Source organism: Stegostoma tigrinum, chromosome 2 (genome assembly GCF_030684315.1).
Source record: "Stegostoma tigrinum isolate sSteTig4 chromosome 2, sSteTig4.hap1, whole genome shotgun sequence".
Taxonomy (NCBI): Eukaryota; Metazoa; Chordata; class Chondrichthyes; order Orectolobiformes; family Stegostomatidae; genus Stegostoma; species Stegostoma tigrinum.
The window spans coordinates 16741908-16768783 of NC_081355.1; the positions used below are offsets into that span (position 1 = coordinate 16741908).

Genomic DNA, 26876 nt, shown 5'->3' on the forward strand with positions numbered 1-26876 from the left:
GAGAGAGTGAGAGAGCTGTTTAACAATGCTTTGCGTCGGCCACCTGGAAGGAAAAAACCCGACGCTAATTGCTGCAAGTTTGCAGTTTTGAAGATCGCTCCAAAATGCTTAAAAAATTCCAATTCAAACAAGTATCAAGGAACAAAAAACTGTCTACTCAATGGGCAATTGTAAAAATCCTCGTTTCTTTGAATAATGAAATATCCTTTTTTGCTATAAACCACATAAGCATTCCTGGATTATCTCTTCACACATAGCCTGTTCCAACAGTGTTCAACTACCTGGGAAGACAACTCCCTTGTTTGTTGGTTCTTCACAGGTTTGTAGGGGTGTTTGGGGGAAAGTTGGGGGGGGGGGGCAGGGAAGAGAAGAAGCAAAGCCTATCCACAGCTTCCTCTTGTACATCTTACGATGGAGGAGATCTTACATTCTAATCATAACTACATTTCAAAGTAGTTAATGGGCAGTGAAGCACTTGGGACATCAAGGTTGTGAACAATGGTATACAAATGACAGGCTTTCCTTTCCTGTTAGAAATTTACACAACAACTGAAGTCATTTTAAAAAGTAAACCCATGCTCCCATCCATATCCAATTGAAAAACAAGGATGGATTTCTCAAGGCAGTCTTTTTAGTCTTTTCTGCACCTGTAATCACCTGTTTGAAAATGGGCATGATCAATATTGAAACCGTACTTAATCATTAGTACACTCAGATTTCCCATTTACAGCCACAGGTATGATGACATGTGATGTAGTAATGCAATGTGATCTCAACAAATCACAAGCTTCAAGATTACCAAATGCATTAGGAGCAAAAGCTTCACATTGAACGAGCGAACCCTCTCCTTGCAATCTTGCAGGACTGGACCTGGATAACTGCAGGTGTCTTAGCAGGATACAAAATAGGTGATGGCTGTTGTATGAATTTAAGAACAAACCTCATTTTAAAAAACTGAACCTTCTCTAAACTGATGTGCATTCACAGAACAGACTCACATGTATGAATAGGATAGGAATGACCTCAATAGCATGCAAGTGAATGAGCAAACGATCAAGTGCAAAGCCATGAACTGTCATTTAATCCATTAATCTCTGCTTCCAACATTCCCAGGCACATTTCTCTGCCTCACTGTTTTACAGTATTTACAGGATGTCAGACTCCATGATGTGCACTTTTCAATCGTGAAGATTTGACACACAGCACTTGTGTCCAAGTATTCTCCAATTACTTGCTTCTCATGCTCTGTTACGCCATGTAAATTCCAAACTCAATCAATGGCAGACTATAATTATGTTTGCTCTTCAGAGAAGACCAAAGCCAAGAAGTTCCTGTCTGCATTAAGTTCAGGCAGACATTTTTAAAAAACCTGCATTACTATTTGCACAATTCACAGACCAAAGATTCTTGGTGATTTGGCCAAAACATTTACCTAACCAGATGAATATTAGAAAAAATTATTTCTCGTGGATAGATCGGCAATAGTTCTGCTCTCAGGTACTCATCCAACACACCACCACAAATCAAAGCGAATTCATCACCAGGAAGCAATAGATCTTGATTAGTTACAATATTCAAGTACTGCTACCACAGTGTTGAGGTAGATACAATGTGGAACTCTGGACAAAGTGGCAAGAACCCAAACCTTTGACCTCATCCAAACCTGTCCATCATATCTGCAATATGTGATTTAAAATAAAAACAAGGACACTTTCGTCATGGCATCAAGGTACATGATGCAGTTCAAATGGAGGATGAGGAGAGTGGGCCACAAGGTAGACAGATGTCAGAAGAGACAAATGTCCTCCACAGTAGGAGCCAAGGAGTCCAAAATGCAGTCTACAGACAACAGAATACGCATTAGGTCTTTGATTACATTTCTCAATTTACAGCAGTGACTTCGGTGAAGGGAGACAAGCAACTGAAACTAAAATTGACTGACACCACCAAGACAAACAGGAAAACATATTAAGAAGAACACCAAGAAGTTGCAGACAGGTAGGCTAGGCGGAGTGAGCCAACAAAAACATTAGCAATGGAATATACTACAAAGTTATTCACATTGTCAGGAAAGGTGGAAAAGCAGGTTATTACTTGGACGAAAAATGACTGCAGAATTTGGAGACGCAGAGGGGTTTGGCATCCTAGTACAGGAGTTACAAAATGTTACCATGCAGGTACAGCACAATCATAATCACTAGCTTCTGGAATTCCAAGTGTAATATCTACGGGCTTCTCTTTACCCACAATGCATGTCACTCCTTCAAAAAGGCACTCCAATAAATTGCTTAAAACATGATTGCACTTGATGCTAACTGTTCGAAATAAAGCTATAATTGATTAGAGACTAAATAAACAAACAAACAAACATTCTCTGACAGACACCAGGTTAGTGCCGAATAGCCAATCTTTGTCTCCTGTCTATTAACAACAGGGCAACATGTTACTTTCCAGTCTACAGAACATTTTCTAAATTGAGGGAATTTTGGAAAGTTAAACACCAATGCATTCAGTACTTAGAAACTTCTTTTAAAACCCTAATTTGATTGGTTTCACTTGTCTTGTTTTTTTAAAATTTGATGAATTCCTCTCTTGTTCCACCTCCTAGTGCACAGTTACTAGAGATTTTTGTTTGTATCCTCTACAGAAGATGGTTTGTGTTTTCACTTTATCCATCATTTCCTTATTACTTCTGTTTGACTCCCATTCTTAGGTTGGTTTTACTCACTCAGCCCTTTTAAAATACCTGCCAAACTCTTGCTATACTTTTTTTCCTCTGCCATTCTTTATATTCTGACCTGCCAGTCATCTTTGCATAATTATATGCCTTCTCCTCAGGTTTGGTGCTTTCCCATTAAGGGCGGATGATAAGCCCACACTGCTGGATTTGGTAAAGAGTTGTTCATTCAGACCAAAACTAGGACTGACCGACAAAAACAGAATTGAAAATCAATTGGGAATTCAAGAGACATTCCTTCACCTAAAAAAACGTAAACAGTCAAGTTGCAGAAGTTGCCTTCACAAACTGAGTGGTTGAGGAAAATGGCAAAGATGTACACTAAAGCACGTGAATCTTTCCAAGGGGACGTTAACAGGGTAAGGGTGAGAGGCTGGTATCACATTACCTGGTCACCATTTATTTACACATGGAGGCCTTGACACTGACCCAGCTCTGTGAACAGAACTTCTGACACTCCAGTTTATATCTGGCAGCCAGGGCTCCCCAGTTGGGGCTGTTAATCTTGACCAGTGAACTCATTCTATGAGGTCCACTTGGCTGACCCTGTTGCAATCACTGCATGAAAAATGCAGACGTGATGCTGCCCCTTAAGGGGAGTGGCCAGAACCAGGCAGTACAAACAGGTCAGAGATAATGGGAACTGCAGATGCTGGAGAATCCAAGATAACAAAGTGTGAAGCTGGATGAACGCAGCAGGCCAAGCAGCATCTCAGGAGCACAAAAGCTGACGTTTCGGGCCTAGACGCTTCTAGGCCCGGAACGTCAGCTTTTGTGCTCCCGAGATGCTGCTTGCCCTGCTGCGCTCATCCAGCTTCACACTTCGTACAAACAGGTCGCCCATTTAAAGGCCAAGATCTTAAAAAGCAAATCCATCACATGTTTATAGAATTCTCTTCCGCAGAGGAAGTGCACGGGCAGGGTCCTTGAATAATTTGTAAAAAGACAAAAAAAATGTAGGTCGTCTTGTTTGCCAAGACCTTAGGATGTACAGGGTAGGCTGGAAACGGAGAGGAGTCAAGGCAACAAAAATCAGATCAACCATGATTTTACTAAACGGCGAACATGCTCGAGGAGCCAAATAGCCTACTCTGCTCTTGGGTGGTCAGCAGAAGCTAGCGAGCACGTGAGGGAGAAAGGAACTGAGGATGATGGCAATATCCATATAGTTTGTGTGGAGCATAAACACTGAATCTATTTAGATCAGTTCGGTCTCTGGAATAGAATTTTGTACATTAAGGTTCCAACTTTAAAAAAGATACAAGAGATCAAGTGACAAAAATAAAATAGCAAGAAACAGCTAATACTCAATAGTTAAATGGCATTCCATCTGTCACTTTAATGGGGTTATAAACTCAAATTACTTCATTAAAACAGCCCAAAAGTCAGAAACATTAAACAGTCATCTGCTGGTCTTAGAGACAAGGGGAGTCTGGTTGTATCTTTTGGCATTTTAACAGGGAAATAGTTTCCCTTTAAATTAGCAAAACGCAACTAAAGGGAAGAAACAAATGTTACAGTTTGCAAGTCCATAAACTAGCACCCATCCTTCATGCTATTTCTTTGTTACTGTGTAACCATTTCAGTTTTTAACCTCAACTACTGGATAAAACACATTAACAAGGTGGCTCACATGGAAATAATCAGCACTTCAGTTAACTATCATAGGAAACGCAAAAACCACTATAATCAGGAGCTACAATAAAGCTGCTCATCTTGCTTTGCTGAACTGATCCCTCCCTTTTCCACAAGGATCTTTCACTGTATATGTCTGTTTTCAACCCTGTACATTAGCCCTTCCAAAGGACAGGTGTGCTTTGAAACTTTGATCAGCCTTTCACAGATGAAAGTGAATTGACCTAACGTGGCTCATAGCTCAGGTTTCAACTTCCAGAACAGCCTGTTCCCCAATACGTCCAAGGCTTAAGTGGGAGGAGAATCTCAGGTGTACAGGTCTGGGAATGCAACTACAGACTAAAATCACCAGAGTACAGGAGAATTTCCATGACAGCTGGCTGTCATCTTACTGAGAGTCATCATTATCTGCTTAAAGGCTCAACTGTCCTGCAGTTTTAGTACACAAGACTGTTGGGTCAGACTGTTCTTTCTGTTAACCAGGTTTGGGGGCAATTAAAGAATGAGAGAAGCACAATGAGCTTACAGCCATTATATGTTGGAAGCTGGTTTCAAACAGATTTACTCAAACAAATAATTTTACTGTCTGTTCCGATACGTTAACTCTCCAGATGTAAAGCAACAAGGGCATTTTTAAAAATGCATTCAAATTCAGTCTCAAGCAGCTGTTAACTCCAAATATATTAAGAAAGTTCAACCATCCCGTGGTCAACCCAAAACTGTTGTATAAAAGTGACATTTAAGGCACGTTGAACAAAGTATGCAAACCCTTCAGTTTAAGCAAATTGGTCTTAACTTTATAAAACTTTTAAAAGGAAGTGTGTGCAAAAGTCTGAGCCAAGTTTTAGATAGCTCCCCAAAAAAAGATAATCATCCTGCCAACACAGAAGTTGTGAAAATTGTCATTGAAATTTAAAAGTTATCTGAACAACCCTCATACTAAAAGTTTTAAAAGCTTCGCTTGGATTAGTTTACTAGTACATTGTCATTTTGAGAGATAGATTTCATTGATACAAGTTTATGAAATATAGGCCATATTTTGAATTAAAAGCAAACATATTATTAAAACGAATCCTGGTTCGGAGAATAAACAGAACGCTAATATTATAAACCACATGTTGAAAGCAGCTTTTCTTCTGCAACAGGCATGCAGCACGGAGAAGTTTATGTGAAATGCCATCCACATCTGGTAACACCTAACTTGTCATGCTTTTAAATACACTTTCCCATTAATGTAAAAAGTCCATGGCTCAGTAGTTCGAGACTTTGGCTACAAGATCATTCCAGACAGCAGATATACCTACTTTCATCCGAATCCATCTATACAGGTAGAGTTCTTAGTCTTCTCTATTTGTAAAACATTGTAAAAACATTACAACCCTGGGTTGTAATGATAGCCAAATTCTACTCCAAGACAATCTGCAACCTTCTGACCCAGGATGTCTTCCCCACTCTAGGGCAACCATCAAGCCACAGCATCAACCCTGGTAGAGAAAAGTGCAGGAGGCCATGCCAGGAGCAGCATTGGGCATAGCTAAAAGTGAGGCCGGAACCCGAAGAAGCTATCAATCAAACAAGACTAATTGCATGCCAAGCAAGGCAAGTAGCAAGCAATTCCACATTCAGCTGAAGGATCAGATCTAAGCTCTGCAATTTTGCCACATCCAGTCATCAATGGTAGTAGACACATCCTTAAATGGATAGGGGGTCCAACTTATCAGTGCAAAAGACATGACTGAAGATAAATACTTCAGCCTTACGTGCCAAGTAAATAATCCATCTCTGCTACCTCCAGTGGCTCTTGACATCGCAGATGCCAGCCTTCAGCCAACATGATACAAGATATCAAGGAAGTGGTTGGAGGCACTGGATACTGCAAAGGCTACAGGCCCTGACAATATTCCTGCTTGTGTTCAGGACTTACACCATAGTACAGCTACACTGGAATCTACCTGCCAATGGGGAAAAAAATTGTCCAAGTACACTATACACAAACAAAGCAGGGCAAATCCACTTTGGCCAATTGCCATTCCAGCCTACTCTTGATCAGGAAAGTGGTGGAAGGAGTCAGTGTTATCAGCAGCACTTGTTTTGCAATAGCCTTCTCACTGTTGCTCAAGTTAAATTCTGCCAGGGCCACAGCTCCTGCCCTCATTACAGCTTTCATTAAAACTTGGACAGGGAGTAAGGGGGGAAAAATAAAGCTGAAAAGAAGAGAAGATTGTGACTACCCTTGATTTCAAGGCTACATATGACCAAGGTGTGTCATCAAGGAATCCAAGAAAGAAAAATAAATAGAATCCATGGGCATAATGGGAAGCTCCCTGCTTGGGGTCAGACCTGACACAAAGTGAAGATGGCTGTGGTTGTCCGAGGTTAGTCATGTAAAGACAACTGAGTTCGGAGTTCTTCAAGGCTGTGGCCTCAGCCCAACTGTCTTCAGCTGCTTCAATGACCTCCACTCCATCATAACATCACAAGTGGGGGCAGCAGCTCATGGTTACACAATGTTCAGTACCATTTACAAATGACTCATACTGAAGCAGTTCATGTCCAAATACAGCAAAACCCAAAACAAAATACAGGTTTGAGCTGACAATGGCAATAAACATTCACACGACTAAGTGCCAGGCAATGACCATTTCCAATAAGGGAGAATCTAGTCATCACTCCTTGAAATTCACTGGCATTATCACCATGGAACCCTCTACTAGCAGCACCTGGCAAGTTACCACTGACCAGAAACTCAACTGGACTAGCCATGAGTACTGCAACAACAGCAGGTCTGAAGCTCAGAACTTCGCAGTGACTGTCACATCTTCAGGCTTTCCAAGGCCTGTCCGCCATCTACAAGTCATAATACACATTTGTGATGGAACACTCCTTGCTAACCCAGATAAGTGCAGCTCCAGCAAAATCCAGCTTGCTTAATTGACATCACATCCACAAAACATCTAGTAGCTGCACCACTGAAATACTCTGGACTTGAGTGGATACCATCTACAAGATGCAGAGCAGAAATTCACCAAGGCTCCTTAACAGCACCTTCCATACAGAAGAAAAAAGGGGAGCAGATACAAAGGAACACCACCACCTGCAAAGTTGACTTCAAAGCCCTTCACCATCCTGACTTGGCGATGTATTAACATTCCTTCAATGTCTGAGTCAAACTTGTAGAAGCTCTTCAGTTTATACCAATCCAAGCTGACAGCAACTATTCAGGAATGCAGCTCCCTGCCACTTGAGGGTGGCTAGGAACCAGCATTAATGCTGGCCGAGCTAGGAACATGTACGTATTTCCCAAATAAATGTTGTTTCATAGCAGAAGTTGAATTGCACAGAATAATTGCTTAATGAATTCCGTGAAAAATACAGGGTTCCTGCAGAAGACTTTAGCTTTTCCAAAGCCTAGGCTCCAGGTGGCTATTTTTAGCGCAGAACTGAAGATCTTTCAATCACATGTCTGAGCATCTGCCATTTACTGCATTTACCAGTATGTAATCAGTACATTAAGAACAGTTGACAGTTAATCTTAAGTCCCTTCACTGTCAGAATGAATATTTATTTACATTTTCCCTCCAAAATGCTTAAGGAAACTGGAGTAAGCCATGCAATCAGAGCTATTATTTTAGCCAATAGATGAATGTCAAATCAAGGTACAGGAATTTTGCTCTTCAATTTGAACTCAAAAATTCATGAGAATAAAGAACAGTTGGTAATTTTTGATTTCAAAACAAAATTTACAAATAATGTATTTTTAGCCCATATGGTGACATGTTCAGAAGAGATTTAAGTGAATTTGAGGTTGACTTTTTTTTCCTAAAACCATAAAACTTGCAAACCACACAGCCAATTAACATTTGAGCATTCTCTGGGGTAGTGAGACTGTTTCTGTATGGAATTTTCTGTTTATTAAAGACAGCATCAATCAGCAAACTCAATAACTGTGCCAGGAGTTCAGTCAAATTCATGTACTCCCAATAGCAGAAAATTTACAAATGCTTGAAAGCATGAATATAAAATGCAGGGTGTGGAGGGATGAGGTCACATTTATTGCCACAGTGGTAAGATGACCTTATCTGCAAGAACATTGGGGTTGGAGTCCTGATAATTCAGAAGTGATCAGTAGACTTGGCAAGATTCTTCTGGGAGCCTTTAAAATGAAACCCAGCCATTACTGCAACATTAGGCTACAATGATTAGATTTACACATGCCCAGCACATAGCTCATCCCCAGGAGTTTAGTTTGGGAATTCACGTGAGGGTCAGACTTTCTCCTATATCTCAGGCCCCAATTTTCAAGCCATTACTTTCTATTGTTCCTTTAGTAATCAAATTTGTCCTGTGCCAATAATCCAATGTTATGGCAAAGCTATGAATAGACTATTGTTACAGAGAAAAAAACGTTCAATTTCCAACTTGCTGGCCAAATTGAAAAAAAAGGGCTACATTAGATTTTTTGATCTCAAAAATGTTGCAAGGTTGGAGGCAGGAAGCCACAAAGACATATCAATAAACAGAGACAACATAAGCAACCTGGTCATTTCACAGACACAAAATCCGTTACACGATAGCAAGGTGTAGTTTTGAGGAGAGTTGAACCGTGTACAGGCACCATTAGGTGCAACACAAGCAACCAACCGGAGATTCAGACAGCAAATGTTTCACTGAAGGCTGTACTAAGCAAAAAAGCTGTCTACAGTCTGAAGTCGGCCAACCCTGGTTATGATTATCCCTCCCCAGTGGTCCAACCTCTGCCACTTGTGTTAAGTCATTTACCACATGTTGAACAGTCACCTTCTTGATCCCCAGTACCTAATTCTTCCAGAGGTGTAGGTTTGCATCTGGCTCTTCAAAAGAAGCCCAACAGGCAAAGGCCAGTTGAGAACAATAGCTTGTATTTAAAGAGCGTGGATATTGATGTTGTGTGAAGTGAATACAAGAACGGTTTTGATCACACAATATCTTTCTAACCAAATCATTTCTTCCAGACATCTGAACAAACACAATAATCCAAAAGGTAACCCCCTCCCACCCACCCCCCAGCTCCCCTCCTTTCCTTTTCCAGCACAGGCTTAAATGCAGCAGCAGACCTCCTCACAAATCCTCCAGGTACTAAAGAAAAAAATTAAAGTCGGATTCCTGTCAGACTGAACTGCTAACAGCATCCACATGTTCCTACTTGAGTGCAAGAGTGATTTTCTGTTCAAAATTCATTATTTCTGATGTGTAATGTATAAAAATATTGCTAGCAACCTGATTCATGACTTTCAGCACAGCACACCAATGACAGAATTATGATGCAGAGACATTAGGTTACATTACCTCTAGATACTTAAAATGAGCAGAAAAAGGTATACAGGCTTGACATAGAGACTGATGCCACGTTTCTAAAAGCAAAAGGTAAAAATTGTTCACAAAAGAAAAACGGTCACCATTGGGGTTGGACAAAATGTCTTTGAATCATTACACACAGAGGTAGTGCTCATCACAAATGGGCGCTTGACTAACAGGCACAAGTTGTTCCAGCAAAATAATCAGGTACCATTGTCTAAAGTCGTTTTCTGCCCAGGTTACAGGCAATTGTGACAAAACTGGAGGTTTTGGCACATGAGAATAGGAGAAATACCACGATTTATCATTAAATTTTTTGGCGATCAAGGGAAACTAGATGCCATCCATTTCAATTTGCCACAGGGGAATAAAATAAAATCAATGTATGCTAACGTAATTTTGAAACAGCAAGCATTGTCCTTTTATAAAGCAAGTCAGTATCCTTGTTAAAGACCAAGCAAGTTTAAAAAAAGTGTCCAATGAAATATCCTCAAATTTTGTAAAGGATCCCAACTGTTTGGAAGCAGGCCATTCAGCCCATCAAGTCCACACTAGTTCTGCAAAAAGCATCCCATCCAGATTCAACCCCCATTCTATCCTGCTAATCCTGCATTTCCTAAAGCTAACCCACCTAGTCCTCACATCCCTGGATACTACAGTGCAATTTTCTTGGCCAATCCACCACGCGTGTACATGTTTGGACTGTGGGAGAAAACTTGAGCACCCGGAGGAAACCCACAGACACACAGGGAGAATGTTTAAACACTACACGGACAGACAGTCGCCCAAAGGTGGAATCAAACCCAGGTCCCTGGTGCTGACAGGCGGCAGCAGCAGTAACCACCCCACCCTACCCCTTCCAAGTTGTGGTGAGATTTGCAACTGCAATAAATCGGACTAAATTACATTAGCCAAAATTATAAAAACGCTACAGCATGCGCCAATACTAGGCTGAGGTGTATAACAAGAAAAATGCAGCTTTGGAGGAGTGCCTTTCCCTTTAAATCTGCTGAATTCAAAAGCTCACAGCCTCCATACTAAAAGTAAGTAGTAAAATAGCATAAGAGTGCACAGAAGTAACACCAATAATGCTCATGCTAATAATAGACCAGCCACTTGGAATTTGCTTCACCATTCAATAAGATTACAGCTGATCAGATTGTGGCTTCAACTTCATTTCCCCATCAATAAACTATTCTATGATTTTTTGAATATCTGCCCTACTTTACTAAATTCCAGATTTACATCTAGCTCATTCTTCCACAGAAGCCCAAAATGTTTAGTATTACACAATTGCCTAATTTCCCCGCCTGCATTTGGTAAAGCATTCTGCAATCATTTTGTCAAGACATTTCTAGATACCAATCCTGAACACTTCTTTTAAACAGATTTCATTTAGATCTTAGTGGCCTTGAGTCCTAACTCGATTTGAAAACTAAATATGGTCAGCATTAAGCTTTCCCACTTCACTTTGGCAAGATACCATGGTCAGAATAAATGTTTGCTTGATGCTTACTTCAAAATATCAAGTTTTCATAAAATGGGCCAGCTCCTTCTATGCACTCAACAAAATTCAATGAGACAGGGGACACTAGTCATTAAAATGTTATTAATTTAAAGTACATTTTAATCAGTAGAAATTCTGAAGATTAGAAGTCTATAATATTGCAAGCTTTGCTCATTTTACAAGATGATTATGCTATTATATTATAATTTTCCCCCTTTCTTGCAATACAATCAGTTCCTAGATTCTTCCGCACACAGCTGCAGGCAAGGCAGGAGCTTAGTCACCTTGAAATATATCATACTTCATTAAAATCAGTTAAAAATATACTTTCAATTTGTGCAAATTCCTCAGGGCAAACAAAGATCTCTGTCACAAAAAATCAAAAAAAGAATATAGATCTGACTTACAGAAGCTTCATTAAGTTGCAGCCTTGCTCAACAAGCAAACTAAACAGCAACTAAATCTAATCCTGGTAATTCCCATGTTTAGTCAGTGACACATCAATGCCTGTATTAGTGGAAACCTACACGTTCTTTTTCAGTAGATTTATTCAAGCCGTATTGTTACAAAATGAAAAAAAAATGGTGTTCTGATGGGACCAGAGAGGCTGCTGTGCTTGAGAGAGTTATTTCTCGACTTGAGAACGTCTTGCAGTTGGTCAGTGATCTTGGTTGACAACTGGAAGCAGATTGCATTCGTCTGAGAATCTGGGGCAAGCCGCTGGCAGTGTCCTGTTGCTACAGAAGCCTTTGAAGATTCACCCTTTTGGTTTCTTATTAAAGAACTGAAGCATAACTTTATATGGAGGCTGATCGACTAGATGGCAATTCTAATAATGGATTACAGCCAAATTGACTGCACAATCACATTAGTACACAAGAAAGACTTTATATGAGAGCTTATGTTAGTTAATAAGATTGTAGAGAGATCTGGGACAACTTCACCTTGAATAATTGAGTGAGGAGTTGAAAACACAAGTAACATGAAAAGATAGGGACGGAAGAGGTAAATAGTGAAAAGCCTTTCATTTATCATCCTATTCTTAAGAAAAATTGGGATTATTTGTAGATGAAAATTCACCTAATATTTTACTCACTGATTTCAAGCTGGCCTCATGGTTAGCCCAAAGAATAGCTCAGAAGATGTGACCTCCCTAAGCTAACTGCCTTTTAACTAACAAAGGACATGAGACACTCATTAGTTCAGGCTTGATTTGTAGTATTGATCAATGAAGAACATTGTAAATATTCAAAGACCAAGTTTCTATACACTCGCCAGGAGATTTTTGTAGTTCGAGCATTGTCATCATCAGAAAAAAGGAGCATGTTACTCGGTGGCATATGTGCACATGTCAAATCAGGCTTGACGCTTATGAACTTTAGCAAGTAGATGTCAAGCCCACTGAAACAAAACATCATTTTATTAAACAGAGCCCTGAAAAAGGCAATTCATTTAAAACTCAGATTACTACTTATTTCACCTTTTGTTCAACTAAAAACCATGAAGTAATTTTGCTTCGGCTTGGATTTGATTAGCTCATCTGCAATAGTCCTGTGTGATTTACTCACAAGAGGGCAGCTGTCATTGGTGTGCAATGCAATCTAGGAATCCCTAAATCATGTCACAAATACACAAAAGAAATGTTCTGGTTCACAGCAAGTGCATAAAATCTAACCAAACGGCAGAATAGAAATGTTCAGCCCCACAAAATGAGACACTATTTGCATAATTCATGCCATCATGTTGGCAAATCCAAGAAGCTTGCATGCAGAGGTGATTTATATATTGGATTTGAAAGTTGTCAACTTGGTTATAAATCATAAAACATAATGAAGCTTGCCTCTGGAGTTAATGCAGACCTTGAGTTACAAGGCTTCAAATCAGATGTAAGCTTCCGGACCAAAAAAAGCCACTAATATAAATTCATATCCAAAGCTCAACTTTTCCTTTTAAATAAAAGGAAATGGCAATGTTTAAATAAAACACACTGAGTGGAGAAAGGTTTGAGACTGTAGACAAAAGGTGCAAGTCCCTGAAAAAGGTGCAGGATAGCTAAACAGAAAGTAGTTAATAAAACATGCAAAATTCTAGGCTTTATTCACAGGGACATCAAGTACAAGGCCATGGAGTTTGTGCTGAACTCGTACAAGACACTTGGTGGAATTCAATTTTGTTCAAAACACTTCAGGATGGACATAAATGCACGAGAAAAAAAAATGTTTAAAAAGGTCGTTAGAGAGAATAGTTCCAGGGATGAGAAACTTCCGTTACCAAGATTGATTGGAGAAATTGGGACTGTTTTCCTTGGAGGGGAAGACAGAGAAGATTTGATAGAAGTTTTCAAAATTGCGGAGAGTCTGAACTGAGTAGTTACGGAGAAATGATTCCCATTTGTGGAGGTCTTCAAAATGAGAAGGCATTTATTTAAAGTAATTTGCAAAGGCTATGTGAGGGAAGAAAGAACAACTTTCACACATTTAATTAGGGCTTGGAATGCACAGTCCACAAATTTGATAGAGATGGGTTCATTCAAGAGGGGATTAGATGACTGTGAACATAAAATGGACAGGAAAAAGGGCCATGCAGACACAATGGGCTGGAGAGCCTCTTTTTGCACCAGAACAAGTGATTCTGAACAACTGCTCACTGATGTCTGAGAATTTAGCAGTGAGCCAGAAACTATCCTACCCACATTTTCACCCTTGGTGACAAACTGGGGCTTCAGACCTTCATGACCTGCAGAAACTTTCAGAATATTCAGATTTCTATCCATCTGTGAATACATTACTGTTCTTTCCTCTATAAATTGCTCAGCAGCACTACAAACAAAGTTAGTCAAGGCACGTTCCCTGCAATAATTTCCAATAACTATCCAAGACAGTGCTTAATTGTCCCATACAGGAGCTGTGGAAGTATGTAATGATGGCTATCATTGACCAACTGTACAGTATAAACATTTCTCCCCCACAGCAAAAAAAAATTGCTGCAGTCAAGGACAGGGGCAGGGCCAAAAAACCTTGTGCTTGGGCTCGGGCTCGGGAGCCTTCAGACTCAAGTCTCAATTAGCTCTCACAGGCTACTGGACCTCATGGGTCCACATCCTGTACACACTTGGCCTAGACTAAATCAAACTAACATTTGACAATCCTAATGCGTGAAATTTATTTTAAATTAAAAAAACTTCAATTCATTTTAGTACCGCTAAAATTTATTTCCATAATGTGAAAGTAACATTCTGCTGACCTTCCAATTGGGCAATTTATATTCACCTTAAAGGGGTTCTGCACTTGACCATCTTCCATTCAGGATACAAGGACTGTTCACTCCCTAAACACATGATAAATATCTCTAGCACGTTCTCCTCGGTGTCCTTTTCAGAGAAGCATCAACAGCCACTATTTGGTTATCCAAGCTGTTCAGTTAAGAGGCTGCACTTTTATATGGAAGCACAAACACAGCAATGCCAACATGATGCTGGGATAACCCTACAAGCCATTGCCTCTGACAGAAACAATCTTACCCTCACTTGAAACAGTGAGCTCTGTTCTAGGAGTGCCAAAGTCAACAAGTAGTACACTGGGCGCTGTCTGCCTTGTTGGCTGCAAGCCTCCAGCTAGTCACGTATTGGTGTTAACTTCTGTGTACGAAAGCTGTGAATGCAGCAAGCTGCAATAATTCAACAGCTCCAAGTACAGCAGAATAAACTGAAGTTGTGGTCACAAGGTCTGTTTTTCATTTGGATCATTAGGTACAACAGCATCACTTTTTAAAAGTTGTAAAATGAAGGTTTTTCCTTAAAAAGAGAGTGATAGACCATAGCCATTGCAAGATATGTTGCCACGGTATGCTTTGGAACTCAATGTCACAACAGACCTTAAATCACATGAAATCCAATGCACATTTGTAGTCAGGATAAGGGATAGTTTAACACTCAGTTTGAACTGTGCTCTTAAGATGTATATATCCTATCAATGCAAAGCCTAGATATCCCAGACATAACCAGTCAAACACTGAGTTTCACTTTCACTGTTCAGTTCATGGCCATTTTGTTCACGTCCTAGCCTGAAGCCCACTCACCTTCTCATTACTAGGTAAGGATGTGACTTACCAATACAAGCATGGACCCTGACTGAGAGTTGTGTACGCAGGATCATGCTGTGCTTCTTTCCTCTGCTGAAAAGACAAAAATGGAAAGTACTTAGGCTAGAGCAAATAACATCACGTCACAAAAACTAAAAAGACAGCTTTTTATTTCAAAGAAATGCAACCCAGTAGATGTTTGTTATCTAGACCCTTTGTTGGGTAGTAGGCTCTCAGTCTGATGCAACTCTAGAGGACAGGATGAGGAAAACTAATTCAGTCAATGAAGTCTTTCTACAAACAATTCATTTGGAGTCCAAAACCAGTTAAGCTGCATGTAAAATTTCTCAATACAATCCCAGTAATTGAAAAGAATGAATTCAAGAAACACACCTGTTTACTTCTGTTATATCATATTCCAGTCATTGTCATCATAATGGCATTCCTGTAGGCCAACAGTTCAGGAGTTTTGTGCAAAATATTTGACCACTTTTACTTGTAAATGCGTCTCAGTCTGGCTTGCAGCCACTGATTCAGCAGGTTTGTGTGGCAAGTGACTGGGCCCATTACGAGATAGGTAGAAACAAGGCCAACACAGCAGCGCAACATCCCCAGTCTCCCAGAGCTGTATAATGTGCTAATATGGCTATGTGCATTGGATACAAGTGAGAGCGCAGGTGGCCTACAGAGCTGCAATATTTCAGGTGAGGATGGTGTGTGAAATTGTTTTTAATTAGCTTGCAAATGGAAGTTGCAAAGTGCTCACATTGGATATGAAAATCAAATACTTTGAAAAATCCAATTTGGTCATTTACTTGCCAGGTTGAGCCAAATGCAGAAAGAATCATATTTCACTACAAGTCGATAAATTTAAGAATGATTATTAGACCACAAGTAACCGTGAATCAAGGATAAATAGCAAGAAATTGGCAAACGTTTCATAGACAGATGAATGGATTAGCGAGTTGCTAAGAGCTAGACATTTATTCAACTAAAAGCTACATCTATCCCTCAGAATTAAAAAGGGCATGCAAAATGCCTAGTGTTATCAGCTTATCTCGAAACCTTTTGATTAGGTTCCTGCCTTGCCATACTCCTAGCTATTCAATTCTCAATTCTGTTCCTGAGAAGGAACAATAGTAGCACACAGACACCAGTACAAAAGCCTATAATTAAGCCACTAATCATGTCCTGTCATGCTTCAAGTTACTGACACTGGGCTGTATTATGTACCATACATCATTACGAGAGGGAGGCAAGAATATTTACTTTTTATTAATAACCAAATTTTTTGCACTATGGCAAATTCTTTATATGAAGAAGAGGCTTTAATTGTCTTGAAAGTACTGTATTAACACCAGGCATGTACAAACATTCCAACAGAAGCAAGAAACTAAAGTCATGCCTGTATTTGTCAGCTCCTAACCATGGACAAATTTCATGCCAGTGCACCAATCACCTCATTTCTTTCCACATACAAACTCAAAAGAATAGTAATCAATTAAAGGCATGTTTCTGCTGTGGAAAGTTCCTCTTGTTCCTTTCAAAAAACTAGGAACAGGCAAGACCAACAGCTCTGAGCATGATCGTGAAAAATTCAACACATCCTTGCAAGATAGCATGCCCCAAAATTTCATTGTCACAGACATCTACAAATACTACTTTGCCACCAGCCCCCACAACTAGCAAGGGTATACTAGTCCTCCAAAGCACCAAAACATGTAGGGGGTCATTCTTTCAATCACCTTAAACACATGGATCATATCTGCTGTATCACTCAGTCATATCAGGCCAGAGATTTGTTTGATTCTTGCATCTTTTGTCTGATGCACTGAACTAGATCAATTTCTGAAAGACTTGGGGACAATTAAAAATGAAGACGAGAGAACCATCTAACCAAACACAACGTTAATGGAATCAACTCAGTTTCTCCACTGTTTCACACACCTCAGAAATTTTGAGCCGTTGTCTGTATTTATGAATCCTATCAGCAAGGTCAAAGTCATACACGTGTCCCTTCTCTACCAACTATTGAACTGACATGGGGGTCAGAAAACAAGTAGCAGTCATGATCCCCTAAAACGAATGAGCCCTCATACATGCAGGGATCTCAAAACCCCCACCTCCTCACTTGTAATTTCCCATATGTGTGTTTCAAAAACAAAAAACCATTAACTTGGTAAAACACAAAGTATTCAAAGTATATTCACTTGACTCTCACTTTCTTATGCAAATGAATATTGACCCACTGATAAAACGGTCCACAAAAAAAACGTTTGTCAATCTTCCCCGCACACGTCAGAATTAAGCCTCTCATGGGAGCTAGAAACCTGATTACCACGCAATTAACAATCGTAGAAAGAACTATGAATGGATATTTCACGTGTTATCATTATAGCCTTCATTGACTCTGTATGGAATGTATATGAGTACATACATTTAGAAGTGCTAGGAGTTGGCATGGAACCATGGCTAGTGAGCGTGAGGTAAAGACAGTCTAAAATATAAACAAGCAATTGATAGCACAACCTGAATAATGGAGATGAGCCTTCACTCCCAGTCTCCTGCCATTTTTCCCCATTGTGTCTACACTGCTTACGAGACTACATTAATCTACTGAACTAGTCATGATGCACTGGAAAACTCTTGATTCAGGAATGGTTTCATGCAAAGTGAACACTCCTTTTTTTCTTCCCCCAAAAGCCCAGGAGAGCTGTTAGCTTCAGTCTCAAATTCTGCTGCAGGGAGGGTAAAGGAAATGAGGCAAACAAAACAAAAAAAACACAACTTGCATGGAGATGCAGTCGTATTCAACAAGTTAACTTCTAAAAGATAACCAGTGTTTGTGTGGTGCAATAGTAGCACCCCTACCTCTGATCCAGGAGGCCAGGCTTAGAGACACACCTACTCATACTACAATAATGTCTCTGAACAGGTTGATTAAAGTATCTCTGGTAACTACCCAGTCCAGGAATCCCCTGTCAAGGCATAGGTCATACCTTACCCAAAGCAGGGATTAAAAACAGCTCCCAGGTGGCAGACGTTCTAATGGCACACTGGTAGTGTAGTGTCTCTATGCCTGATGACCAAGACATTGATTAAAATCCCACCTGCTCCAGAAGGTCAGGGTGGCATGACAGATCTCAATAGGTTGATTTGAAAAATTCCAGGGTATTTGTTATGCAGTGGTAATGTTTCTACGTCTGAGGCAGGAAGCCCAATTCAATCCCACTTGCTCCAGAAAGTGATGTTATAATAGCTTTGAATAGGTTGATTAAAATAGGTCTAAGAATTTAAGTAATAAAGCAGTCTGTAACAGACTGGTTTGGAAATTTTCATCACTCCAGCTTAAATTTTTGAATGAGTGACAAATGATTAGGTGTGATTGAAAACTGAAATGATTAACTTATAGGTATGTGTGCAACCATGGAGATAGTGGAAAAGACATATCTTGGAATAAAATTCATTAATTATAAAAGTTTATTTCTTTAGGAGGGCTTACAACTCAGTAATGAAAATAACAAAACACCAAGAAGTTTTTTTTTAAAAAAAGAAAAGTATTCTACAAAGCCCAAGAGAATACCTATAACTAGAGAAACTTTTCCCTTCCATCTACAGTTTTGGGGAAGTTTTGTAGTTGTTCTTGAAGATGTATTTATAAAGCAGTGCTCCTAAGAAAACAGTAAAACTAGACTGTCGCAGAGTAAGGAGTTTAGTAGTAATCCCAAATTAGTGATGTTTGGATAAAGCTCTGAAGAGGTTATTTGAAACAGCAAATATTTAAGCTGAGATGTATGAGAGCTAGATTGTCTAGACTGAAACTAGAGTTAGGTTTAAACCTAAAATCAAAAAGGAGTTGAGATTTTGACTACGGGGTGATTTGTGTATTATAAAACATGCCTTTTTGGCATTAATGGGATTATATTTCTACCACCTGCTTCAAAAATACTTTTTTTTTTAAAAAGTCTTCCATGCAAATAATTTAGCCTCTTGATTTAATTTTGCTTCATAAAGCTTTAAGAATAAGTCTGCAACATTGGGTGCTTATGTCCCACTGAGAGACAAACTCACTAAAATCAAAACTAAAGGAAAAATGACCAATTGTGACAGCTTTCTGCCTGGGATCGGACTTGTCCGCTAATGACATTAGCTGGGATCATAATCAGTGGTGGATTTTAATCCAATTGAACTTGAAGGCATTCAAAAATATTCCACAGAATCTAAAAGTAATGCTGAAAGACAGCCCATGGAATTAGAAATAACTATCAATCAATCCGGTGAGGAAATAAGTGCTGTGGAGATTCACAAATATTCTGGGTCCCGAAAAGTTAGATCGAGGGCAAATTGTATAGATTTTTATTCTGAGCATAGATAATTAAAGGGTCAGTCTAACAGATTTTCAAACCAATTAAACAGCTTCTCTTTGTCTAGGAGGTAAATACAACATGTTCTTGTGGAGACTAAAACAAGGGTATTTGCCCATAAAATTAGAAAAAGGTCACTAAAGGTAATGTCACGGAACACAATCCTGGGCCAATGAAAATTTTAACTGAGTTGGCTTTGATGCCCTCAGGCTTATGGAAACAAGACAGATGTATGTGGTCATGTGATGTAAATCAACCATGATCTAACTGAATGATTAAACGTATTTTGATAGGCTGAATGGTCTAGCTCCATTATAACGTCCAGTCGCCTCACATAACTAATGCCGGTCAGTCAGTCATTCTTACTGTGTCTTGGTACATCTCTACACCTTCAGTGTCTCAGAAGCTTAGCTTAAATTACTAAGTACACCGAATAAAGTACCTATAAGATGCTCACCTTAATTTAAGGCTTTTTCAGCTGAGTGTGAAAATACAAATTCTTTTTAGATGTTCAACATTTTTCATTTACTGCTTACATGCTCAGGGAAGTCTAAAGGAAGAAATTTTTTTTAGCCAAGTCATTGGTTTCTTCTGAAGACCAGTATCAAAAACAGTGAGCCTCTGCTTACTGTTCAGACTCATGAAATACCGTAGAGTTAAAAGGTGGTTCAATATTGCTTGAACTTTATCTTTTATAGCAAGCACAATTAATGATTAAAGATCAAAAATTTTACTTCCTCACTTCAAGATAATTACTTAGAAAAGAAGGTGGTCTATGATAGGAACATAAGAACTAGGATCAGAAGTAGGCCGTTCGGCCCTTCGAGCCCTCTCCTCCATGCAGTAAGATCATAGCTGATCTTTTCATGGACTCCGATCCACTTACCCACGCTCTCACCGTATCCCTTAAATCCTTTATTGTTCAAAAAAGATCTACCTTAGCTTTAAAAACGTTTACTGAAGTAGCATCAACTACTTCACTGGGCAAGGAATTCCATAGATTAACCCCACCTCTGGGTGAAGAAGTTCCTTCTTAATTCAGTCCTAAATCTGCTTCCTCTAATCTTGAGGCTATGCCCTCTTGTCCCAGCTTCACCTGCTGGTGGGAACGTCCCCTCTACTTCTATCTTATCTGTTCCCTTCATAATTTCATATGTTTCTACAAGATTTCACCCCCCCAATCTTCTGAATTCCAATGAACATAATCCCAATCTACTCAGTCTCTCCTCATAAGCTAAACCCCTCAACTCCAGAATCAACCTAGCGAACCTCCTCCACAAACCCTCCAGTGTCATTACATCCTTCCTCAATGATGGAGACCAAAACTGCACAGTACTCCAGGTGTGCCCTCACCAGCATATTGTTCAGCTGAACAATAACCTCCCTGCTTTTAAACTCAATCCCTTTAGCAACAAAGGACAAAATTCCATTTGCCTTCGTAATTACTTGTTGTACCGGCAGACCAACTTTCTGTGATCCATGCACAAGGACACCCAGGTCCCTCTGCATAGGAGCATGCTGCAACCTTTTACCATTCAAGTAATAATCCTTTTTACTATTCCTCCTATCAAGAGGAATGACTTCACATTTATTTACATTGTATTCCATCTGCCAGACCTTTGCCCACTCAATGTATCTACGTCCCTCTGCACACTTTGCTCTGTCACTCATCTTAGGTGTGATCTGCAAACTTTGACACCCTACATGTGGTCACCAACTCCAAAATCATCTATATAAATTGTAAACAATTGCAGTCCCAATTGCACCCTGAGGCACACCACTAGTCACTGATTGCCAGCCAGAATAGCACTCATTTATCCCCACTCTTTGCTTCCTGTTAGTCAGCCAATCCTCTATCCGTGCTAATATCTTACCCCCTAATGCCATGCATCCTTATCTTGTGCAGCAGCCTCTTGTGATATTACCAAAGAGCTTTCTAAATGCTTTCTATACTTTGCAGGCAGCTACAAATATTGATATACAACAGGATCACATTTTTTTCAGATGACTCATAGCATCAGCTATCCAAAAAAGGATAACTGCACTATTACCACAGAAAACAACGTCAATACCAGTTTGATCTTTCCTAGCGTTGCACAGTTTCAGTCAAGGTGCTGGCTCAAGTTGAAGCAGAGTTAAAGATAGGCAAGGGTGAATTGCTTATCTTTATCATTCGGAACAGCTCAATTTGGGTACATAAAGAGACTGTTTCCTCTGGGAGGAGAATCTGGAAACAAAAATAAAAAAGTGTACAAAATTCAACGTTGGACCATTCAGAATGTATTTTCTTCAGAAGGAGGATGGGGAAATGTGTTTTGGATGAAGAGTTCCAATTGGATAAAATCAGACAAGGGCAAACTATACAGTAAATGGAAAAGTCCTAGGGAAAACTAATGTACAGAGAGATCTGGGTGTTCAGGTCCATTGTTCCCTGAAGGTGACAACGCAGGTCAATAGGGTGGGCAAGAAGGCATATGGCATGCTTTCCTACATTGGGCGGGGTATTGAGTACAAGAGCTGGCAGGTCATGTTACAGTTGTATAGGACTTTGGTTCGGCCACATTTGGAGTACTGTGTACAGTTCTGGTTGCCACATTACCAAAAGGATGTGGATGCTTTGGAGAGGGTGCAGAGGAGGTTCACCAGGATGTTGCCTGGTCTGGAGGGTGCTAGCTATGAAGAGAGGTTGAATAGATTAGGATTATTTTCATTAGAAAGACGGAGATTGAGGGGGGACCTGATTGAGGTCTGCAAAATCATGAGGGGTATAGACAGGGTGGATAGCGAAAAAGCTTTTTCCCCAGAGTGGGGGACTCAGTTACTAGGGGGCATGAGTTCAAAGTGAGAGGAGGAATGTTTAAGGGAGTTATGCGTGGAAAGTTCTTCAGAGAGGGTGGTAGGCACCTGGAACGCGTTGCCAGCGGAGGTGGTAGACACAGACACGTTAGTGTCTTAAGATATATTTGGACAGGTACATGGATGGGCAGGGAGCAAATGGACACAGACCGTTAGAAAATAGATGACAGGTTAGATCTTAATCGGCGCAGGCTTGGAGAGCTGAAGGGCCTGTTCCTGTGTTCTTTATACACCAAAGCAGGTGAATATCCAGTATTAGAATAAAGGAATCGTCTTCACCCAGGAACCACTAACACACACACATTTGAAAGGCAGTGTACCAGAAATTGACTCAGCTTTGAGTCAAATAAGGAGGCATGACATTTACTGACATCCCCAGTTTTAATACTGGATCACACGACAGATTAAACAGTCAGTTAATGTATTCAGTTTGAAAGCAACCAACACTGGTGCATGATAAAAAAAAGTTTAAGCACAGGATTAAAGTACAAAACAGGCAAAGAATTGCTCTCAAGAGGAAAGAAGAAACAGGAGTTTCCTTGTTTGCCAAAGCCCCATCTGGTGGTCTTCACCATGGCAATGACCCCTGCTCCTCCTCTCAACAACTCAGGGATGAACTTTAGTGCAGCCATTACATCTCACATGTTAATAGGCAATTAAAGCACTTAACTAATCAGCTTCTGGATGCACCGAGACAGCAGCTTACCACTGGCACGAAAACAAAAATAAACAGTGCTCATGCCCTCAGACACCTACTCCATTTGTTGCAGAAGTGTAAGCTAACCACTCTGCAGGAAAACAGATCCCCATTTCAGATTAGAATACGAATTTCCTTTTCCAATTGTGATGTGAAATAACTGCAACGCTGACACACACTGTTGTCGTTAGGTCGAGGTCTGTGCAGTGTTAAATCTCACGCCTTTACCTTGCTCGAATCACTTACTCATGAGAGTTGCAATTTAGTGATTACTCATCTTCATCTCTACTGTGGTGGAATGGGGGGGGGGAAAAGGTAAGAGAATGAATGAGACAGTGAGCTGAGAACTCATGTGAGTATCAAGAACCCTCAACGGTCAGACAGCATTGTCTCACCACAATTTTCTCCCAGTGACTAGAAAAAAAAAGGTGGAAAATTCCCAGGAGAAGACAGCCACCATCTGGATAATTACAAAAAGAATGAAAATCCGAGGGGGAGAAAAAACAAGCAGTAAAGAGATACAGCACTACAAAAGAAGCAGATTTTGTAAACAGTAAGTTATTACAGAAGTCAGTACATGCAAATTTAAACCTGTATTATCCAATTCAGTACAGAATTGCAGAAATAGTGCTAAAACATACTGGGAAATAGAGGGAATGCTGCAATACACAGTCTAACAAGCTTTGCATGAATTCAACTGTAAAGCAGCATTGGTGAACATGTTTAACGAACTGACTCAAAGAATTATTGAAGAGATTTTTTAAAAAGTATTTTAAATTTTTAGGTTATGAGCATACAGTGGAGTGTAAATTGAACATAATATCTGATCTGAACCTAGGTGGTGGTAGGGACCATACAGAACAAGATTGGACTTTATGGCAGTGAGTTCATAAGATACAATATTGTCACAAACTAAAAACACTACAACTGTATTTACTTGCTTAGCTTCAAGCACTGTAGCCACTAAATCAGATAGCAAATGTCAGACAAAACAACTGTGTTTGACATTATTCCTTCAAGTTAAAACCAAGACATTCTCCAAACAGCAAAATGTAAAAACAGTTCATCTTCTAGGAAAAACACTTGTCATTAAAAAGGGCGTCCACAAATTTGTCACAAGCATGAATATGGAGCAATGAAGTCAGGAGGTCTTTAGATACAGGTGCCAGAAATGCTGATTGAGAGACATGCCCAGTACTACTAAAGAGCAAGGTGAATCTATTTACTTACTCCAGGCAATCCAAGAGTTTTACATCACAGTCCTGACTGGTGACCTGTAGATGGTGGGAGTCAGGAGGGGTGTTACCCATTGCAGAATTTCTAACTTCTGACCTATTCTTGTGACCACATTTATATGGCTAGATTAGTTCAGGTTCTGGTCAATGATAATCCCCTGAATGCTAGTAGTGGGGGATATTCAGCGATGGTCCTGCTATAGAATGTCAACAGCAACGATTACATTCTCTTTGAGGTGGTCATTCATGTTACTCTAATACCGGAACAAGAGGTTATGCTGTAGCTGTACAAAACTCTGGTGCGACCGCACTTGGAGTATTGTGTACAGTTCTGGTCACCGCATTATAAGGATGTGGAAGCTTTGGAAAGGGTGCAGAGGCGATTTACTAGGATGTTGCCTGGTCTGGAGGGAAGGTCTTGCGAGGAAAGGCTGGAAGGACTTGGGACTGTTTTCATCAGAGAGAAGGTTGAGAGGTGACTTAATTGAGACATATAAAATAATCAGAGGGTTACGTAGGGTGGAGAGGGAAAGCCTTTTTCCTAGGATGGTGACGGCGAGCATGAGGGGGCATAGCTTTAAATTGAGGGGTGAAAGATATAGGACAGATGTCAGAGGTAGTTTCTTTATTCCGAGAGTAGTAAGGGAATGGAATGCTTTGCCTGCAAACGGTAGTAGATTCGCCAATGTTGGGTGCATTTAAGTCGTCATTGGACAAGCATATGGGCGTACATGGAACAGTGTAGGTTAGATGGGCTTCAGATCGGTATGGCAGGTCGGCACAACATCGAGGGCCAAAGGGCCTGTACTGTGCCGTAATGTTCTATGTTCTATGTCACTTCTCAGTTCAAGCCTTGTTGCATAAGGACTGCTTCAGCATTGGAGAAGTCATAAAATGGTCTTGAACATCCTATTTGACCTCATGAATGCAATATCATTGATGAAGTAAAGCTTTTCGTTTGGCCTCTGACAAGAGCCCAGGAAACGGAGCCAACTACCCTTTAACAACAACTATCCTCCTTGCACTGAGTTTGATTAAAAGAGGGATTGCTCCAATTCCCATAGATAGTTGTTTTCCTAGGGCTCCTTGGATATTATACTCAAATACTGCCTTGATGCCAAGTCACTCTATAGAATTTCACTGTCCACCCCAACTCCAGGAACTGTGAAAATCTAAACTCATGACAAATCAAGGAGCTTCAGATTTTCACAAATGGGAATTAAGAATGTGACAACTATAAACCTACGTAGGAAAGAGAAAACAGCCCTGTTTCTGTTGTTAGAGTATTGTAATAGGATGTCATCAGGAGTAAGTGAGATCATGTTTTACTACTTTAAATGCATTCAAAATAGTGTTACACAAAGAGCTTGGTTTATCCAATTGTGTGTTTTAATTTTGCATAATAGTCTTTGATTTTATTGTTTTTTTTTTAAAATCTGCAACATTGTATGTTTGTCTTTCAGAGAGGGGCCCTCTCATTAAAATTGAGAAAAGAATATAATCCATCAAGTCAGATTTCATTTTAGGGTCTGATCTGCTCAGTAACATCAACTGGGGTCATGGTCCCGCTTTCCAGAGTTCATTTTCTGTACCGGGCCAGGACAGAAGAGACTGGTGGTTGGATAACCGTAGATTCTCAATACACAACATATACATTTACAGCCAAACCCAAGTTGCATTCTCCTTCTATTTTATAGAAGGAAGGCATTATCTCAGCAGCTGTATTCTGCAAGGGGCAGTGATATGAAACCATCAAAAAAATCTACACACGGGCAATTGGCACAATGACATTTCTGCAGTCTTAACTGATCATTCAGCCAACTGCTCATTAAACTGGGATTTTAAAAGCAAACAGTTCCTATTTACGAAGCCACTTCACATACTGCTTTGTCCATTTGAACTGAGACTCACCATATCCTGAAATCGTGGAAACAGACAGATGGATATAATGGGGGACTGAATGGCCTCAGGCCAACTATACACTTCAGTCACCCTACCTGCACAAATGGTGTCAAGAGGTCAGCGTGCCCGTTCTCAGTTGGAATGTCAGACACAAAAGGGAATTGTGCGGTTGTCAGCTATTCCATTTCCTCCTTCCCATACCATGCACGATTTCTACAATGCTGCTTTCAAAATATTTCCCCACACAACAGCGTAGCAGACTAAATGACTTGGGATTTGGATTTATCAAGATGTTGCCCAGCTTAGAATATTAGTTGTCCCCCTTTAATCAAAAAAAAATGCAGTAACCCAGGGATGACCATGAAGATAATCAAAACCAGGAGACCTTCTATGCAGAGACAGGCAGAATCAAGAGACGCTAAAAACAATGTAGGCAAGCATGGACCATTGAGACCTCTCATCAAAAAAGCTAAACTACAAAAAGGTGAAACAGCAAAAAAGTAGCCTAGGAAGAGCAGTCCCAAAAGTA

The 26876-nt window shown here is 40.0% G+C and overlaps 1 protein-coding gene across 5 annotated transcripts in view; it reads right to left on the reverse strand.

Moving 5' to 3' along the window:
• fhod3b (formin homology 2 domain containing 3b) overlaps nucleotides 1-26876 on the reverse strand; it is a 583240-nt gene that overhangs the window by 504177 nt on the left and 52187 nt on the right. For all 5 annotated transcript variants that reach the window (XM_048559318.2, XM_048559356.2, XM_059652629.1 and 2 more), the window contains one exon: nucleotides 15322-15386. In XM_048559318.2, coding sequence (XP_048415275.2) covers nucleotides 15322-15386 — 65 coding nt within the window. The remainder of the gene's footprint in view (nucleotides 1-15321; nucleotides 15387-26876) is intronic.